This window comes from Ruditapes philippinarum, unplaced genomic scaffold, assembly GCF_026571515.1.
Source record: "Ruditapes philippinarum isolate M1 unplaced genomic scaffold, ASM2657151v2 ctg4126_1_1_1_1, whole genome shotgun sequence".
In the NCBI taxonomy this organism is placed as follows: Eukaryota; Metazoa; Mollusca; class Bivalvia; order Venerida; family Veneridae; genus Ruditapes; species Ruditapes philippinarum.
In genome coordinates, this window is record NW_026866139.1 from 213,060 (window position 1) to 235,394 (window position 22,335).

General features: G+C 32.2%; 1 protein-coding gene across 5 annotated transcripts in view; it reads left to right on the top strand.

The window, feature by feature from the left end:
• Positions 1-3,973: 3,973 nt before the first annotated feature.
• LOC132731442 (MATH and LRR domain-containing protein PFE0570w-like) overlaps positions 3,974-22,335 on the top strand; it is a 30,467-nt gene continuing 12,105 nt past the window's right edge. The window contains exons 1-3 of one of the 5 annotated variants that reach the window (XM_060717625.1): positions 7,736-7,921; positions 11,058-11,230; positions 11,270-12,448. In XM_060717625.1, the coding sequence (XP_060573608.1) occupies positions 11,096-11,230; positions 11,270-12,448 (1,314 nt within the window). In that variant the 5' untranslated portion in view covers positions 7,736-7,921; positions 11,058-11,095. Of the gene's footprint in view, positions 4,660-7,735; positions 7,922-11,057; positions 12,449-13,849; positions 14,224-22,335 lie in introns of those variants that run through there. The other 4 variants (XM_060717624.1, XM_060717626.1, XM_060717623.1 and 1 more) reach the window with 4 other exon arrangements.

The following is a 22,335-nucleotide window of genomic DNA, read 5'->3' on the forward strand; positions in this document are numbered from 1 at the left end:
TCCATAAAATGCCCCCCATAAAATTACCACTGCCATAAAATACCAATTAAATCGGTAAATGCTATGGCTTTTTCATAGCAAATTTGCCCATCCCAACAAGTCAGCGAAAGTTGTTGTTTCTTCGCTTTAAGCAAACTTCTACTATATCAAATGATATTTAAATGTCCCATAGAGTTTGTTGTAAGCGGATTCAACTGTGAATCATTCATCAATTAGTTCTGTAAAGATGACTAAAGGTTTTTCTAATTTTAGCTCTAGAGACCCCTAAAAAGGGCCAATCAAATCAAAATTAGGAAATGCTTAAGTCATTCATTCTTAGTAGCTTATAATTGTGCTATACTTATGCTTTTTTATTTCCAGGTACTCACAACACTTAGATTTTTGGCAAAGGGGGAATATTTGTCAGAGATGAGTGATATTCATGCAAGCAGGTTGGAGGCACTCACCATCAGGTCAGAGGAGATAAAGATGCTGTCAGGTCCAGCTCTATTAGGAACCAATAGAAATTTTTACGACATCAGTCATCTTCCAAATGTCATTGGGTGCATCGATGGCACCCTTATTCCAATTAAAGGACGATCGAGCCATCCTACCTGTACCGGAAAGGCTACCATGCCACTAATGTGCGGGCTGTCTGCAATGCCGAATGAGGTACATGTATAAAACAACCTTTAATAGAATAGTGCTTACGACTGGTCAGTAAAATTTCATAGTTCAAATCAAGATGAAAATAATAAGTTAGATTTTCTTTCAGAGCTATTTACATTCTGATTCACATAGTATAAATCAAGTGTTTCTGAGTTTAATTGCCCGAAGAAGACAAAGTTATAAGCTTTACAAGTATCAAACATATATACATCGCATACATGTCTGATAATTAAAACAAAAAAATTAATTAAAATAATCACAGGACATCAACTTAAACACAATAAATATCTTGCAAAAACATTCATAGGTTGGTAAATAAGTTGCTAAAGAAAATGCACTTTTTAAATAAATAATGAGTCAATTTTTGGGGTACTACATTTAAAAAATAACAATATCTAAAGGTATAATCACATAAACTTTGTGTACATAGTGTACAGCACTGAAAAAACTTTTTTATGAATGAAAACTATAACATTAACCCTAATTAATTTCTTTTCAGATTTACAAATGTTATGGTGAGATGGCCAGGTCGCACACATGATGCGCATGCATCAACAAGGAACTGTGTTGAAAGAGCTTTTGGATTGTTAAAAGCCAGATTTAGGTTAATTTTTTCTTCTTCTTATTAATAACCTTTTACCGCATGAGCATATTGTGAAAAATGGCCGTTTTCATTGAAAAGCCTCCTGTTACAAGTTCAAACTGCTATAAAACTATGAAAAATTCTTCAATACTGATGAAACTTGGCACAAATATTGACTGAACCATAACCTCTGTAACAACATGCTCAATCTTAAATTTTCTGTTACTATGGCAATGGGGGACATGTCTCAAAATTGCAAAAAAATCACTATTTTGCATTGTTTTTTATCAATCAAAACTGATTTCAAAGTGCTGCAACTTCTCAATGCATTGAGATAGAGTAAAAGGCTTTTCAGCGTTGGTTACACGTTACCTAATAAGATCGTCCTTAGGCCATATTTAGCCTGTCACATGTCCAGAAATATCTTGGCGATGAAGGGGACTTGCACCCCCCTTTAAATCCCCAAAACAGAAGGGGGCACATTCCCCGTCTGGCAACCCTCTGATGTATCATTTTAATGGGGGGCAGCTCCGGGAAAGTGATCACATTTTTTCACAACATTTCTCAAATAAGAAATGTGTTTGGGGCCTAAATAGGGCATTATTTCACTGTTTGAGGCCTCAAAGTGGGGAGGGGGACAAAAAGCCGTCAAAACACGTCTATATGAGGGAAAAGGTTAAAAAATAGTATAATTTTATCGCTAAATAAAATTACTAATTTGGATACATCATTTCAATTTTAAGTTGCAAATTCATATGCTATTGTAAGAAAGCAGTTATGGATGATATGACATTAATTTCCATAAACAAATATCTTATTGAGGTAAACCATTTTAAATACTAAATAATATGGCGCAATATGCAGGGAAAAATATCTGACATATGTTTGCGGTTCAGACCTGAATATCCGCCCCTGTCGAGCCTCGTTATGGCCCAATGGATGGGGTTCCCTCGGGACAGTGAATACAAACTGAACTGCAACAATTTACAGATATAATTAATAAAACTCACTTTCGGTCCTTCTACGTTCAATAGGGAAAAATGCTTGTCATGTTAGAATAATTTTTAACATACATGTAGAAATAATTCTGTAATAGGTATCCCTTTATTTCTATGTAACAGTTCTACATGCACATGAAAATGTGCAATTTATCACTAGACAGCGATAACATGTAAATTTAAAAGTAAAAAATTAATGTTGAAAGTAACAAGACACATTGATTTTCCCTATATGCATATAGTAAAAACTTAAAAAATCTTCTTTTAAAGAACTCAAAGAGCTATGGCTAAGATATTTAGCATCAAACATGTTCTAATAAGTGTCTACCAAGTTTGTTCAAATAAAAGCCCTGGGGTCAAAATTGGCACCGCCCCGGGGGTCATTGATTTTCCTTATATGTATATAGCAAAAACTTAAATAATCTTCTTTGAAAAAACCCAAATAGCTAGAGTTAAGATATTAAGCATGAAACATCTTTTAGTGAGTGTCTACAAAGTTTGTTCAAATTAAAGACCTGGGGTCAAAATTGGCCCCGCCCCGGGGTCATTGAATTTCTTTATATGTGTATAGCAAAAACTTAAAATCTTCTTTGAAAAAACCCAAATAGCTAGAGTTTAGATATTAAGCATGAAACATCTTCTAGTAAGTGTCTACAAAGTTTGTTCACATAAAAGCCCTGGGGTCAAAACTGGCCCGGCCCCAGGGGTGTCATTGTTTTTAACTATATGTGTATAGTAAAAACTTTGAAAAAATCTTCTTTTAAAAAAGCCCAATGAGCTAGAGCTTAGATGTTTAGCATGAAACATCTTCTTATGGGTGTCTACCAAGTTTGTGCAAATAAAAGCCCTTGGGTTAAATTGGCCCTGCAACGTGGGGGGGGGGGGGGGGGGGGTGGGGGGGGGCCTATATACAGGTGAGCGACCTCAGGGCCATCATGGCCCTCTTGTTTTAATATTGAAAAAAAATTAAAACAATAATAGAATACCTTTAGAACTATATTGGTAAGCGTAGGATATATTTATGCGAATGCCCTTCATACAACATATAGAGATAATGACACGCTATGTTTAATTTATCTAAAAGAATTGAAATTGATTTACGTACCTGTTTAATCAACTATTTAATAATATGTACACATGCTGAATATACCAATTTTAAGTCAATTTTAACCAAATTAAATCGTGTGTAAGGATATTAAAGAACAACGACATCCTTGTCAATGCAGTTTTTCACACGTTTTAATTGCTGAATAGAACTCATTTAAGTCACCTTTCAATCAATTCAAGAAGTATGTATGTAATGTTCACCTAATTTGACAACAAATATCTAAATTGATTTGATTGGAATGCGATTAAAGTACAGTTTTAATTAACAATGAACAACAAACAAATTGATTAATTGTAAAAAAAATTGATGTCCAGACTGCAATGTAAAAAGATGTAGAAATTGATTTCATCCTCATAACTTATACAGCTTACAAACTGAAAAAGTTATATACATATCACTATGTCTACTGATTGTTGTCTACACTGTGAGATTGCCATGGAAGTTGATCAGGTATGTGTGCATCTATTAATTTTAATGGTAAATATAATGGGCTATATATTAAAGCAAAATTTATTAAAAAAGCTTTTTTAGTAAAAGCAATTGCTACTGAACAAAAAGAATTTGCATGGAAAAATAACATTAAATAACTTCACAGCTAAACCGATGATGTGTATGTTTATTTATTCAATATGTATTTCAAAGTGTATGGTTTTAATTGCTATTAACAAGTAAATTGCACAAGTAAATAGACACAGACATTTTTGCCGATTGACTTAAGTCAATATTATCCATCTAACAAAATACTTTTAGGGAATTGATAGTCATGTACATATAAGTTAATTGTTGTTATATTTTATAGGATGAAACGATAAACTACAGTGATGAGCGAACGAACAGGACCAGGAGTGTTATACGTATGCCGCAACATGAGAGTACAAGGATGTCTCTCTTAGCTGAGGAGCTTTCACTAGCCAGATGTGAATATGATATGGAGACAGTCGTTGATACAGCCCCTTTTGATGTAACACGGCCAAATCGTGAGATGTCCGACGACAATAATGGCATATTAATGACCCTGTTTCCATTTCAGAACAATTGTCGACGAAACAGTACAAGATGTTCCAGAAGATGCGCCTGTTACCAAGTAGTCGTTGGGGTATCTACACGCGGCAACATGAAATTGGTTTCATCTGATGGATACACATTCGTGAAGGAGCTGACTTGTGAACGGAACAATTGACAGGCCATGCAGGGTACGCGGTAGTAAATGTGGGTGCCCAGCAGTTGTTAAACAGACAGGATCAGACTATCGTGTTGCAGGAAGTGCTCATTCACATGAATCAAAACCAGGAATATTGACAGCCGTTAAAGTTAAAACAAAAGTGAGTACATGTACATTACTGTATATGTATCCAGAATTCAGAGAATTATTATTCTAGGTTTTTATTGTGATTAACATCAATAATGTCAATGTAAGAACATATATCTGGAAAAGATGATATATACCAGCAAGATCACATTGAATAAAAAATATTGGACCTAAATATTCTAATTATATATAATGATTTAATTACAAAATTGAAATAGGTAGCAGAAATAAGCTTAAAATAGTGACAGTTTTAATATTCAGCATTTCCTACAAACCTATTATTTCTTTATCTATTTATATATATACATGTATGATATTTCTTTTATAGAACAGCTATTCGAATTGGCCAATGTTCTGGTTAGGGAAGTGACCAACAAACTTCAAGATTTATATAGTATTTTTAGAGTGATTGCCCTTGACTTAGTAAAATTTTGCAATTTTCAACTTGTGTCACATGTTACTCTAAAAGGATCTGGCATAAAGTCATGAAACTTTACAGGAATGTTGATCTGCATGTGTAGTTGTGCACCTGGGTATTTTCGTCTGGATTTATTTAGTATTTTTAGAGTTATCGCCTTGACTTAGAAATTTTTTGCAATTTTCAACTTGTGTCGCATGTAACTCAAAAAGGATTTGAAATAGTGTCATTAAACCTTACAGGAAGGTTGCTCAGCATATGTAGGTGTGCACCTTGGGTTTCGCTTGTGGATTTATCCAGTATTTGTAGAGTTATTTCCCTTGACTTAGTAAAAATGTTGTGTTATTTGTTCCTTGAGTGCTCGAGTTAGAATCAACTAACTTTACAGGAATAATGATCAACATCACTAAATTACAGGAATAATGATCAACATTACTATGAAGCTATGCACCTGGGACTTTGCATGTGGATTTTTTTCAGTTTTGTTAGAGTTATTGCCCTTGACTTACAGTAGTATAAATTTGCAATTTTCAACTTGTTCATGCATAGCTCAAAAAATATTTGACTTGTAGGCCTGAAAGTTTACAAGAATGGTCATTGTGTACTTTATAATGCACCTTGGGGTTTGCTTGTGGATTTATTCAGCATGTGTAGTTATGCACCTTTGGGTTTGCTTGTGGATTTATTCAGTATCTGTAAAGTTCTTGCCCTTTACTTAGTAAAACATTTTTAGTTTTCAACTTATGGCACCTGTAGTTCAAAAAATATTTGACCTAGAGTCATAAGATTGACAGAACAGTGGCGTGTGGGGGCACCCGTGTCCTATGGACACATTTCTAGTTTTTTATTATCTCAATAAAGGAGTAAATAATTTAAGTAAATTAACTTGAAATGAAGTACATGTAACTATATTCTCATATAAAATCATACTTTAAGACTCATTAATTTTTAAAGTGAATTCAAGATTCTTGGTTTAAAAAGTCCTGGCCATCATGCTTGTTGATGATAGAACCCACAAAAATGGTGCATTAATTTTGTATTTCTTTTTGTTATGTTTACTTTCGGAATATCACTAGTGCAAACTGTACAGTTAACAATTGTTTACTTTAAATTTTGCATATAATTTTTGGGCTTGCCACCTCAAGCACTTTCAGTGCTTTATTTTTACTGTTTCTCTCATTTTGTGCACAGATTTCTTTTCAAGGGAGTTACTCCTGAGGTCTAGGTTGTTATATCTTATATCCCTTCTTTCATTCGTAAACACTTTTTAAATTTTATTTGTATTTCTTTGTAGATTTAAGCAGAAATAAAGCTTTATCTAGGGCGTCATTATGATAGATTGATTTTTTCATGAAAATCAACAAAAGATGATCTATTATAGATTTCTGGCCTGAGATCTCAATTATCAATGTATATCTGGTTATACCCGGCTGTTACTGTTTTATTGAATACCTAAACAGGAAGTTATTTTTTTTTATAAATGTAAACTACATACTTAGCATAGATTTTTTGCAGATTACGACACTATTGAAACCTTTTATTTTGTTGTTTATTTTATACATTCATTTCCAATTATAATATCAAATCAAATGGCAAACTCGGCAACTATTTCTTATTTTTGGAATATATTTCTTCAAGATCAAAATTTTAATGACAGGATTGTCACTTCATATCCGAAAAAAGAGTATACATGTATTTGATATGCATTGGTACCCACAGTATTGGGAAATTTAAAGGGGATTTTTGATGTGTTTAAAAATAAATCCGTGTCAATTATTGTCGTGTCAAAACTGAATTCGTCAAAATATGATACGTGGCAATTTAGGGATCCCACTTAACTCTTGCGAAACTGTCCTGTGTCTTTTTAATTTGCTGTGGTCACTGTACAGGGTGTATGCATATTCTTTCCCAAGGTTTGTTTTAAGTTTTTTTTAGTTTTTTATTTTAGCATTATACTTGGTTCTTATGGTGAAACTATTTTGACAATGTAATCTAAAAGTATAATTGCTATAATTATATGTTCCGTTAATTTATAATGCAGAATTTTTCATGACAATAAAGCATGATATGGGGGCATTCACTTGTCCTATGGACACATTTCTAGTTTCTCAATTAATTATTTCCTTTTTAAGGTCTTTCAAAATACCTTAAGATTTGGTTAACCTTTGTTATCTAATTGGATATATCTAAAATTCTGGATTTTTGAAAGTAAACCAAGCAGAAAGTTTTTGTTTAAAAATAAATCTGTGTCAATTATTGTTGTGTCAAAACTTTATTCGTCAAAATATGACATGTGGCAATTCCAATTGTAACTTCTTACTAATCAATACAAGGCTATGATTTATAATAATTAACATGTACATGTATCACTGTAACACTGCAGTATCCTAATACCCTAATTATCTCCCTTTTTGGCACACATTTAAATTAGGTATAATAAGTTAATTATCGGAGATATTGAAACATCTATTACACATGACTTTGCTTTCATTTTTTCCTCAATTTATCACAGCTTCATGCACTTTAACGTAATATATTGTTAACTTACTTTTGCATACTTGATAACAGTGAGTGAGTGTAAGAAAATTTTGCTTTCACAAGCTTAATGCACAAGAAATAGTTACCTATGACAATATGTTATTGACACTAAGAAAAACACTTTTTCTAAATTTTCATGTAAATCGGGCAGCATGAAATCATGCTCCTTTGAATTAATTTAAGTGTTAGTGGAAAATGACCAAAGTTACAGCTATTTGCGGAACACATTCACCAGAGTGATTTTTTTTCAATTGCTTAAACGGTGCATTATAAAACACATTTGTGTTCTTCACTTCCAAGAGGTTAAAACTTTATAATAGTAAGTTGTGTTTTTTATTCATAATGTTTAAGAATAGCACATTTTAGTTTTCATTCAATATGGAAATGATGCAAAAATTATTTCTTTTTTATACAGATTGGAACATTTTGTCATTTTGGCTCAAAAACTTGGTACTATTTTGTCACATTCTCAACACTTGTGTTGAGGCCTGATGCACATTCATTATGACTCTTGCTCAGAATGACTGACTTGATGAATACTGGTAGTCATTGTGATGAATAACCAGTAGTTATGGCCAATTTGAAGAAATCTACTTTCAGTCAGAAACACTTAGGTAATGTGTTAAATCATTGATAATAGACTGGAGACTTCTTGTACATTTATCAGGTCACCTGATTTTTAGATAACATATAAAATTTTGTATGCCAACCATTCACCTCAAAAACATTGGAATTTACCTATTGATATATCAATATATCAATGAAGATTCTAGTTGATACATCAAATAGTTTTTTAACTTTGCTCGCTATTTAGTCAATTTCGGGACAAAGTTTTCATTTCTTGATATGTTTTTAATAATGCTTAAATAATATTCCTTCATGAAATTTAATTAATCCTTCAATTAATAATGCATAAATAATATTCCTTCATGAAATTTAATTAATCCTTCAATTAATAATGCATAAATAATATTTGTTCATGAAATTTGATTAATCCTTCAATTAATAATGCTTAAATAATATTCGTTCATGAAATTTAATTAATTAATCTTCCAATAATCTATATAATTATGAGCCGCCTCCGTGGTTGAGGGGTTAGAGTCGATGACTTCTAATCCAGTTACCTCTCTGGTGTGGGTTTGATCCCCGGGAGATGCTTTGGTAGTTTAGCAGGGAGGAAGGTAGTCTAGTACTGGTTTTACTCTCCAGGAGGAAGGTAGTCTAGTACTGGTGTAACTCTCCAGGAACGATGTTTAGGAAACTACCCGCCTATATGACTGAAATAATGTTGGGAAAAGGCGTAAACTGAAACAAACAAACAAAAAGTATCTATATATCTGATCTTTTCATACAAAATGACTGGAAACATTATGATCAGTGAAAGTAATTAGGTTATTTGAAAAAACAACAACATGCAACAAACAAACAAGCCAACATAAACATATTCTTATTCTGTATATTCTGTAAAAAAATATTCTTGAAAGATACAGATAAGCAGTTTTCATTGCCAGAAAATACTTTCTTGCATATCAGACTGGCGTTTCCATTAGTTTTACCCATGCCGGAAATTTCATCTGGCATGGGGGGTTCCAGATGAGTCGCGCGCTGTACAATGGCACGGTAAAGATGACGTCATTTTACCGTTATGAATGATTTTGTAATTCATACGCTGTTGTAAGAAAGTAGTTACGGTTGTAATGATATAAATTTTTTATTGAAAATAAAGATAAAGAATTTAAAATATAATAGATTATAGTAGAATATGCAAGAAAAGATATCTGACATATGTTTGCAGTTCGGATCGGAATATCCGCCCCTCGGTCACCCGCGCTTGGGCGGGTCTCCTCGGGACAGATATTCCGATGCGAACCTCAAAATATGACAGATATTATTAGTATGGCTAGCCTATACCGTGTTAAAATATATAGTATGACTAGAACTTTTGGCAAGCAGTTTGGCCCAGTACTGAATGGTAGAATAAAAATCAGTTACAAACAAGTTATTAATATGTGTTACTCGATCATTTAAAAAAAAAAAAAGAAGAAAATTTAGTCGTCCATGGTTTGGAATTTTGCTGAAACATGTTGACTTTACATGACAACTTATTATACTTTTTGAAATAATCATTTCTTGATAATGTACATGTGAATAGAATTTCGCGCTTTATTACAAAAGATGGGGAAAGTGCCTTCTTTCATTTATTTTGAATGTTTATTGTACAGATTAATTAAAAATATCAGCAACACTCAGATTTTCGGCTTAAGGTGTTGAATTATACCTAGAGTTGCTCTAATATTAGACATCTTCAATAAAAGCTGATAATTTGATTTTAAATAAGGAGCTTATGACATAATAATGTAACAATTTCTTAGGAGAAAAAAACGTTAAAATTTATCAGCCAAACATGATATTATCAAACCATTAGGCAGAATCATTTTAGCTGGTAAGTGACTATAGCTCGTTTGATACTCATAATAATGACCAAATGACATACATATAGTTTTAGTCAGTCTCCCAATTTGGAGTTCTCAATTTACACTTTGAACAGTTAAATCAAAATTTCATCTTTGATGACATTAAATGTGACCCAATTTTCTAAAGAAACAATTACCCTCTTCAGCAGACTAATTAAGATAAAAACTGTTAGGACCATTTTGACACTTTTTTAATTGAATGCTCTTGTACTAGAATGAACTTGATGTATCACTTTAAATGTAGTTTGTAACTTACATATAATTAATATGAACTTAACAGTTAAGTTGTAAGGGTTGAAACTTAGAAAAACAGTGTTATACAAATAAGCAGTAAGTCTTAGATCATCTGTTTCAAAGAAAAAGTGGAGCTATTATGATCACTGTGCTGGCCCCATTATTGTGCTGTGCAAAATCTTTATTGTAGCCCTCAGTAATTCAAACATTTTAAAAGGTATAGACATGAAACTTTGACTTCTAGCGTACTTATCATGAAAAGATAATTCTGAAAGCTATAATTTTAGAGTTATGCCCTTTTTTATATGCCCGAAAAGAAATCTGCATATAATGTTATGCACCTGTTTGTCTGTCCATCTGTGAGCAGTTTTCATGTCCAGCCTGTATGTTTTGAACTGATGGAAGGAATTGAAACTACTTGGCAGAAATGTTAACTATAATGTGATGAGATATGCTCCTTTTTAACTTGGAATTTTTGTCAAAATTGTTAGTTATGTAGATTGATTTCTATGAATGATAAAAGAAATCAAAATAAAAACTTGGAACCCACTTTCAATACACTGACAATGCACAGTTGAAAGATAGCTTTTATGGGTGTTATCCTGAGAAGAATATTTCTAGGATTTATGTTCCTTCTAATATTAATAAAAGTTGGTTATTGATATTCTAGCCTTTTACAGACAAGCATAAGGTCCATGTACATAAATTTAGAAGGTTTATGCATATTTTTTTTTCTTTTTTCATCAGCTCTAATTTTCTGGAAGCTTGCTTTCGAACATTCAAAAATGAACCCACAAGGTCAGAGAAATGTTACTGCAAACGATGCTAGGGATTCCAATCCTGCAATGCAAATAAGGGAAATGAGCCAGAGTGCTGATGGAAGCTATGAAGATATAGATGAAGGTGTTACTAACAACGAGGTTCTGAGGGACAATGAAGGTTTTGATGAGGACAACGAGGTTCTGAGGGACAATGAAGATTTTAGGGACAACGAGGTTCTGAGGGATAATGAAGGCATTGCTGACAACGAGGTTCTGAGAAACAATGAAGAGTTTGGGGACAACAAGGTTCTGAGGGACAATGAAGAGTTTGGGGACAACGAGGTTCCGAGGGATAATGAAGGTATTACTGACAACGAGGTTCTAAGGGACAATGAAGATTTTGGGGACAACGAGGTTCTGAGGGACAATGAAGAGTTTGGGGACAACGAGGTTCCGAGGGATAATGAAGGTATTACTGACAACAAGGTTCTGAGGGACAATGAAGAGTTTGGGGACAACGAGGTTCCGAGGGATAATGAAGGTATTACTGACAACGAGGTTCTAAGGGACAATGAAGATTTTGGGGACAACAAGGTTCTGAGGGACAATGAAGAGTTTGGGGACAACGAGGTTCCGAGGGATAATGAAGGTATTACTGACAACGAGGTTCTAAGGGACAATGAAGATTTTGGGGACAACGAGGTTCTGAGGGATAATGAAGGCATTACTGACAAAGAGGTTCTGAGGGACAATGGAGATTTTGGGGACAACAAGGTTCTGAGGGACAATGAAGGTTTTGCGGACAGTAGAGATTTTAGACAGCAAATTGAAGATGATGATGCTGTAGGAAATGAAGGTGTATCTTATAGTTCAATGATGGAAGGGAATGAAAACGAAACTGATCAAGAGGAGATAGAGCAACCTGATGTAGATGCAACTGTTAGTCCTGAAAATAAATCAATTCCTTTAGGTAAAGGCTTGTCTCAAAATGAAACCCAGAATGATCATGAGACAGATCCAGAACCTGAAAATACTACCCAGCGGTCTGATAGCTCTGGAATTAGAAAAAGAAGGCACATGGCCTTAGAAGGTTGTAATGCTGCTTCTACCACTGCTGCTGGTGATGGTCCTGCTGATGACAGAGATAATGGCATTAGAGCTAAAAAAATTGAATCTGACACAACAATGAAAAACCTGATGGGAGGCACTCTTGAAAGGACAGAGGAAGTAGGACTTGCTGTGAGATGTAGTATACAAGAAACAAGTCAGTGCAGAGAAACAGAGGGTAGACAAGATGGTGGGGATGAATCCAATTGTATGGAACCAGATTACAGTCTCTCAACAGGAGTGCAAAATGAGGAAGATCAAAAAGCTAAGGTTAGTTTTTAACACATTGCTTACATTCACCATGATTCTTATTACTATAATGAAGTAACATTATAAGCTTGTATAAATAATTCAATTGACTCATATAATTTCAAATATATCTCTTTTTATTGTAGTTTATTTTTAGTCCTTGGTTTAATCATGTGATAATTAGTTGGTGAAGTGAAATTTATGAGTTTGGATGAGTTATTGAAATTTTTGCATGAACAGATATTTTATTTTACTAACAATGTAACAGTCATTATGTAACATTTTGGAACATTTTCATTCATGATACACTTTCATTTAACTGCAGCTCATATTTATGTTACATGTCATATAGATTTGTTAAGAAATGTTGCATTGCCAGATTGATTTAGAGGGAAAGATTGTTTGTCAATGACTTTGTCATTTAGTTAATATGTTTTAATTTATGAGGGTCATTTTAAGCTGCACTTTTCACTGAAAAATGTAGCTACATGTTTTGTCATGCCTCACTTAGGGCGGCTGCTGTGTCAACATTGGTTTACCCTTTTAGGTAATATGTTTTCATGTCTGGTCATTAACTTGAATACCAAAAACAATATTATGTGGATACACCTTGATGAGCTTATCCCATTTTCAGAAGTCATTGGCCATGGTTAATTGTAATTGTAATAAGTTAAGGTCATATCTATTTAGCTAGTTACATTATTTTGTCATATCAATTTATCAAATTATTTTTGTACATTGTCATATTAACTTTATCATGGTATGTTACATTGTAACATCAACTTTGTTATGTTATGTTACATTGTCATATCAATTTATCAAATTATGTAACATTGTCATATCAACTTTGTAATGTTATGTTACATTGTCCAATCAATTTATCAAATTATGTTATATTGTCATATCAATTTATCAAATTATGTTATATTGTTATATCAACTTGTTATGTTACATTGTCATATCAATTTATCAAATTTTGTTACATTGCCCTATCAATATATCAAATTATGTTACATTGCCCTATCAATATATCAAATTATGTTACATTGTCCTATCAATATATCAAATTATGTTACATTGTCCTATCAATTTATCAAATTATGTTACATTGTCCTATCAATTTATCAAATTATGTTACATTGTCCTATCAATTTATCAAATTATGTTACATTGCCCAATCAATTTATCAAATTATGTTATATTGCCCTATCAATTTATGAAATTATGTTACATTGTCCTATCAATGTATCAAATTGCATTACATTGTCTATCAACTTCATGTTACATTGTTGAATTAATTTATCAATTTATGTTAAATTGTGGTATCAATTTATCAAATTATGTTATATTGTCTTATCATCTTTATTGTGTAATTTATCATTGTTATAACAATTTATCAAGTTATGTTATATTATCAAATAGATCGCTCATGAAGAAAATAAAAAAGGAAGAAAATTAGACTGTAAGCACCAATGCGTCAGTATATATTCAAATGGTTGGTTTTGCAATGAAAAGTTTCAAAACAATCTTGTTTGTTACATATACCATCAACTGACAGGATTCTGTTGTTGATATCAATTATCAAACTCTGATGAACCAAGGTAATTTTTATGTATCCAAAAAAATTTAGTTAGAAATTAAATGTTGTAATGTGAAAACTATGGACACATTAAAATACCGGTAAGCAGAAATTAAAAAAAATGTTTAAATTTCTCTGTCATACTTATTAATCAGAAAAAAGTATTTGAAACAACAGCAGTATTTCTACAGATAAGATTTAGGGCTTGAAACTTTATCATTCATTGATCAGAAAGTTAAGGAGAAAACTCAGTATACGGTAATTCTGTTATGTTATAAACTTATAACATAACAGTTGGTATTTCTTTTTCATTCTGGACCATTTATATAAAAGGCTTTTTAGTGGTAGCACTTCAAGTGTCATTCCTCTGTACAAGATATCTGTAGTTATGAGCTGACATGATTAAAGGGACTCCACTGAGGTGCAAAGACCTAAAAGCATTAAATTTGAAGTATTTACATAGATCAGCTGAGGCACGTAAAACAGAATGATGGTCAAAATATAATCTGTATAAATAAAGAAATATACTCCTAAACAAGTTGAAAATAACTTTGTGCTATTCTAGCTTGATTTGAGTGAAAAGCTTTGCAATGCTTTTTAATTTTCTTCAAATAGAAGAGCTAAATTTGGCGGCATGGCCCAGTGGTTAACCCTTCGGACTAGTAATCTAAGTATTGCTGACCCCGTAGGTCCAAACCCTGTCAGGGGCAAGCCGTTGTTTCCTTGAGCAAGAAACTTTACATTCATTGCTTAGTAATGGTTGTACATTCATTGCTTAGTAATGGTTGGTTCCAGGAACTGATCCGAGAGTGTTTCAATAAGCTTATAGCTTCCAACACAATCCAACTAAAATAAATTTGTATAAACTAAATTAGCTAGACATTTAGCTATTCTATTTGAAGAATTATAGGGAGCGCTGTTGTGGTCACCATCAGGTGTCAGCTTCCTCCTCAAATTCTTGCGTGCAAGTTTTTATTTCCAAAACATCTGAAGGAAATGGGGTGAAACTTCACAGAATAATAGGAGATCACTTATTCTAAGGCTTATAAGTCTAACATGACTTTTGACAGAACTATGGCCCTTTCTTAACTAATGTTACTCTCAAGCACTGAGAATAGTTGAGCACTCTTGTTCACAATTAGAATAATTATTCTGGAGAAATGGAGTGAGCAAATGATCTGAAATTTTGCACACAAGTTATCGGTGTATTATGACATACATCAAATTGAAATTAATCTTGAAAACTATGTCCAGTCCTGCCATGTCAAATAATCCAGTGGAGCCCCTAATAGGTAGGAAGTGATTATAGAAAATTATCAAAATTTTTACAAACTTCCAAGATCAACTTGAATATGGTAGAGATCTATTATAGGTCACCTAATATAATTTATCACATACCAGTGCCGATTTTGCCACTCTGTAAAAACGGTATTGCATGGCTGTGTATATATTTTGATGTGACGTCATTTGCATTGTAAAGACTCACTAAAGCTACAGTCTCACTGACATACATCCCAGCAGAGCCCCGGTAGATGTCCAGGGTGATCTGGAAACGACCGGGGTACAACCGGGAATAACTGGGGTACATCCTTAACTCGGCCGGCAACGTCCGGGAACATCTGGCATTCGGGGTTCTACCAGGGCTCTACCTGTATTGTCCTGGGCTCTGCCGGGGCTCTGCCTGGATTGACCGGGGCTCTGCCTGGGTCAACCGGGGCTCTTCCAGCATCATCCGGGGACAACCGGGGAAGCACTGGCATGAACTGTAGCTTCACCTGGGCTCTGCCTGGAAGATCCGGAGCGCATCCTGGGTGGTTAGTTTGGAATTACCGTAGTGCTGCCAGGGTTAGTGTAGCCGCAACAATGATTTCATCCCGGATCATCCGGTAACTTACCGGGATGGTCCTGGGCTCTGCCAGGAGTAAGTGAGACAGCAGCTTTAATGTTAGTGTAACACTTTAGGCGCGTCATTAAAAAAATGTTTCTTTTATACTTTAAACACTAATTTGGATATGTGATAAATAGTATTGTATTTGTGTAACTTTTCAATACTAAATTTATTGAACTCGTTGACTAAAATAATATTATGCTAGCCAAAGGCTCGCATAATATAACTTTATTCAACTCATTCAATAAACTCAGTATTGAACTTACACTGACTCATTCATATCCTCTATTCCTGTACGAAATTTTGGCACGGATTCTGGGCAGAATTGGCACGGAATTGGCACGGAATTGGCACGGAATCAGTGATTTCTGGGCGGACTAGGGACGGAAACGCAAAATCCGTGCCATTCTGTCTCACAAGAAAAATATTTTGTTCACTTTTCTGGGCGGAAAACTAGAAAAATTCCGGCTGGAATTTTATTTTGAGCAGAATTCATACTTAAACATTTCATCTTGGACAGAATTTTCAACTTTGAAATTTTTTTGGGTAGGAATAGTCTTCACTATGGGCGGAATTCTATACTTAAAACATTTTTCTTGAACAGAATTTCACATATAAGATGTCCAAATCATAATTGTACTCTTGTTTTTGCACTTGCAGACATTGAAATTTTACTACTGTACTTATTTTTTTTTGCTGAACCAATAATTACAGGTGTATTTTTTAGAATTAATATATATATTTTTTTTTAGACATTAAAATAGGCCTTCTTTTTAGATAAATATATTGTCAGACTAATTTTTATTTTTTGTACTGAAAAACAACTGTAATAATCTTAGTGTAGAACTTGAAAACATTCACCTCCAAAATGAATAAGTTTACAATAGAAAGATTTTTCATACAGCTTGTATTAAAATACATTTACTGTATTATGAATTTTTTAAATATGATTTAAGGACATCATCTGAAAGCAACATTAAAATAAGAATGCTTTTTAAATTTGAATATACTATAGAATATTTTCTAAGGGCAGTCACACCGGGACAAGATTATAAGTGTGCTTGCCATTTTAAATTAAATTCTAAGAATTCATGATTTTGTTATAAAAAAAAAATAAACAAAAACAAAACAGTGCATGAAATAATCTCATATATTATGCCCTTTTAATCTATATAAAATTGATCAACCAATATGCCCAATAATTGCTTTTATTTACCGTATGTAAATAAATACTACAATGTATATTCACTGAGATTATATTCACCCAGATTTTTGCGACGGACGCGCCCTCAGGCGCGTTCAGAGCTAAGTCATCTACACATGGGATTTCGTTGGCTACACTCGCGCAATGTGTCCTAAACCAATTAACAGCCCAAGAAATAGTACATGAATTTGATCCTTCAAAACTCCCATACTTTGTCTGGATATCTTAATGTCTTCCATATTTAGCCTTTTCAATTCCAAATTAAGTTATCCAAGTTAAAATATGAACGTATATTATTGATAAAAACGTTGTAGTCCCGTAGTATTATTGCGCAATATGCAAATTACTGCTGAAACGATTTACCGCTGTCGAAAAAGTAGGACAGCAAATTATACTACAATAAAGGTGTAACTTCTGAGTTCCAAGACAATATTAGTAGGAAATAAATATTTCTACATTATACAAAACATTATTATTAACCAATCAAAAGTTTTTCGTGACTCTAGGATAACTCGCGCATTAATAAAAGAAGAACTATTTTCGTGACTCATACCGTGGGTTTAGCTGAATATTCAGCAGTTATTAATATATTAGATACAGTACAATGGCTAGTATTAATATCTATTTTTGAGAATGCATGTAAGACACTTTACCGCCATGTAGTCTTTCATGGTAAGGAAGTTTTAATATCAGTTCTACTTCCGATTCTTGTGGTTTGTTTACATATTTTACTAGGTCATGATATGAGTTAACCTTCGCTATTCTAAAAATAGATTCTGCTTCACCTGTTCTGATTTTTGGACAGGCGATCAGGAAGTACACATTAAACATATAATTAATAAACCAGCGGATTGTAATGCAATACTTTTAGAAATGCTATACAAATGTAAGAAGCAAACAAGTTGAAAATGGAATTTAGTGTGAAGTTGAAAAGGACAACTAAACACTGTAGTGCTTAAGTGACATTTAAATTAAAATAAAAACGATGTGCTCTGGTCTCTACATCTTTACCTTGTAAATAAAAAAAATCTAAGAAATACACTATTAATTGCTGATGATTTTAACCAATTTTTTTTTTAATGAGACATATCCATGTATCCAAGAGAAATAAAAATACAAATGACTTAAATTTTATTGTCTGTATGCCCACTATGATATAACACGAAGCAATTCTAAATAGCATTCTCAAATGTATAATGTATTATGTTTGAAGTTTATTTGCCTGGATTTATTCTAGAAATATTTCGTTGATAGTTTTTTTTTCTATATATATTTACATATCATTTCTTAGAATAAATCGATAAGGACACTGATTTACAAGTTTGACCAGAGTTTTTAGGCATAAATTTCATTCTGTATTTAAGTGCTTGAAAGTAGAAAATCTGAATTATATCAATTTAAGACACAAAATATATTGCTCTACAAATCTCGAACTTGTATGGAACAAATTTTCTCTGTTATATATTTTGTGTTTTGTTTTTGTTTTGTTTTTTTTTTCTAAAAGAAGCCTTAATGTCTCTCCGGTTGCATGTCCGTCGCATTCAGTGCTGCAGCACTTTGATATACTACACAGATCATAGCTCTGATAAAACTCTACTGACCAGCAGTTTCCCCATCATCTATGCATGACTGGTCATTCCAACAGATCAGGCTGTTCCATGTAATTATTTTGGGGAGAGATAACATTATAAATTGCATATGTAGAATTTGTCTAGGACATATTGCAATTTTTTTGTACAAAAATTTGTAATTGTTTTTTAAAATTTATATATATCTATTTGTTATTTGATTTTTCTTTTACATTCAATGAATGAAAGTTAAGATGATGAGTAAATTAACCCTGTTTTACATAATGATGGACCGGTCCATTATACAGTAAACTGTTGTGAATTTTGAATTCTAAGATATCTGGGTCAGCAAAAAGAGTGCAAATTACAGAGGATGTACTTGATATTTTAACAATTTTGGAGTAAAGTTTTGTTTAAGATCTCAAAGTGTTAAAGTAATTGGTATGATAACATGGGACAAGGAGATGTATAACATAATCAGGTAATTATAAACCTTTAGTTACATTAATTTTATATGAAAACTATCAATACTAAGTAGCCAACTAAAATTTGTAACAAGAGGTCATTGTTGTTTAAATATTTTCAACTTCATACATTTGTTTTTTTCTGATTATTGTTTTAAATCTTTAATACATGTATTATTTGCAAGTTAAAAATTATTCAATGATTTTTTTGTTAATATAATGATTGTGTAGATCTATATTGTATAAATAGCATGTAAGTATATCTTTTTCATTTCCTGGAAATTAAACAAATTAAATAAATTTGATTAAATAGGACTAAATGGTACAATCAGCAGTGTAATTTGTACAGTTGAACAGGGTCATCATAATCATTTATTATTTTACATGTTTGTGTTGTCTTTCCTATGGAACAATCTAAAATTACATTTTACACTCATAATTTGCAGGCTTCTCAGGGACTTAACGTCTTAAGTGCTGACTGTGAGATGCCAGGTGTTTAATAATGATGTGCAGTATTAATCCTGAAAAGGTATATTCTTAACTATTCAACATCTTTCCTTAAAAAATACATAACCAGTAATAAATAGTGTCACAAATAAAGCAGTCAGTTAATTCTTATACAGAGCAATTCTTAAACACTAATGTACACTTGAATAACTGATTCTGTGTTGCTTTAGTATTTTTGAATATGCTTTATAAGCATAGTTAATATTTAATACTGTTGAAACATAATATTTATATCATTAAAAAATATAAAATATAACTGCATATAATTATGCAATAAAACATAATTCATTACAAAATATTTGTTTAATTAATTATGAATTTTATTATTAAAGGTGAGCACAACCACAAGAAGTTCTAGGAAACACAGGCAGTGGACTTAAAACAGACATGGATTAAAGAAATAGTAATTTAAATAATCAGAAACATTTGAAACAAATTTATGATTGAAACACTTCCAGCAAAATAATTGCAAAAAAAAATAAGTGTTGGATTCTTAGATTCCAAAAACCTGCAGCTAGAAAAAAACTGTTTGTGTTATAGTGAATGTAGGGTATTCTATTCTGTATTTGAACTAAAGGATATGATATTTTTTATATTAAATTTTGTGAAAGAAAATTTAATGTGATACATTATTGATAATTTTACCCCAAAATATGTGATCATGTTATAACTCATAAAATTCTGTCCCAGAATTCCGCCCAGAATCTTGTTTGACAATTCCGCTCCGAAATTCCGCCCCAAGGTTCCGCCCCAAGATTCCGCTTCAAAATTCCGCCCCAAGATTACGCTTCAAAATTCCGCCCCAACTCATTTGCATATTTCGTCCCAATTCCGCCCAGAATCCGTTCCATTTCCGCCTGGAATCCGGCCGGAATCCGTGCCAAAAGCAAATGGTTTAACACTTGTATATTCGGGGAGAATTTAAATTTCTGGGCGGAATCTGCCTTTGAATTCCGCCCCATTTCCGTGCAGAAAATTTCGTACACAGGTTACTTATTCTTCTGCGTTTAACTAGAAATTATTTTTGTTTGTTGTTGATATAGTTCAGCTTTTGATTTTAGTAAATTGCTTTGCTGCATATCAGAATAACTTTTTCTAGTGATTGCTTTCAAAAATGTTGATTTGTATAAAGATTTGTTTATTTTGTTTGCTAACAGCAATATAATATAAGCTTACAATATTTTGAATAGACACTTGTCACAATATATATAAATTTTCTATAGGTTGTGACTTTGGTATTTAGTGTTTAATTTCATTGAACTGAAAAATATTTTTAAAGGTGAAAACATTTGAAAATTATCTGTAAAATTATTTGTTCTGACTTGAAATTTGCTATGTATAGATTCTATGTTTTTTTTATATGCCAGCGTTTAACTCAGATGTCAGGTGAAAGTTTTCTTCTCTTTTTTTTTCTTCACAATAAAGAAGAGATTATGAAACATTATCCTAAATTGTCCACAAGCACATTAAGTGCAGTGCTTTGCTTTTTGTAAGCTAATTATTAATGCAAAATTACACAGAATTTGTACTATTGCTTTAATATTATGTGCTATTTTAGGTATCTTTAGCAATTTTAATTTTAATTTCTCTTTGATGCCATTTACTCACAGTCATATTTGTATATTGCTATCTATTTTAATGGTTAATATTTAATAGTACATGATCTGATAATTAGTAACAGCTGATGAAAAAACCTTTTTCATGCAGTGTCAGTCTATTTCTTTGATGAAAATAAAACATTTGAAAGAAACTTTGAAAGAAAATCATTCAAACACACACAAATGAAGACCCTTGCACATGTTTTGACATGTTAATGTTAAAAATACTTTTGTACACGCAATGAATAGCTACTATAACTCCCTTGTTGGTATTTATATCAGCATTGCTATTTTCAATGTCAAACTGTACATTCTCTCATGATTTGAAAACCAGTTTACATGTAAATCATCAATTTTGTTTTATCTAGGCTGTCAGGGCCCCATCACCCTTTGTTTTAATGTGGTTAATTTGGTTGAGTTTTTATGTGTGATTGGGACAGGGAGGATGGGGTTGAATTTGCAGACATGTTTGTAAAAACAACTTTTGTCAGTTCTAAAAATATAGGCATTGTCCATTAAAATTTAAAGATTAACTCAGGTAAACATAGGAACACTGCAAGTGATTAACCAAATTATAACCAAGTTATAAGCATTATATTTTATGAATTCTTAAATGAATTTGGCTTGTGGGTTTGTAACCTGGTGGAAAATGCATCAATTTTTATTCAACTTTTAATTCTGTATTTCATTACTTACTGTTTGACAAAATAATATATTACTATGCATATGAACTTAAAGGTATATGTATTGTATAATTTTTGTTTCTCTTAAAAATTAAACTAGAGGAAGAGGTGGACTAAGAGAAACCACACGTCACCACCTAATAGGTTAAAATTATTTATTAAAGTCTACAAGTTTTGATCTTTACAATGATCTTCTCTTAAAAATTGTTAAAATATTCATATGTTTAATCAATAAAAGAAAAGAAAAAATGAGATACTGGAATAAATAAGATGCAGATTCTCTATTTAATAATAATTACATAAAAATAAAATAGATGATAGATAAAAAATTGATCAGATTAATAATGTTGGAAAAAAAATGCTTATTGTAATACTTACTGTAGAACCCCCTAAATAAGCATATAAATGTGCTTCTAA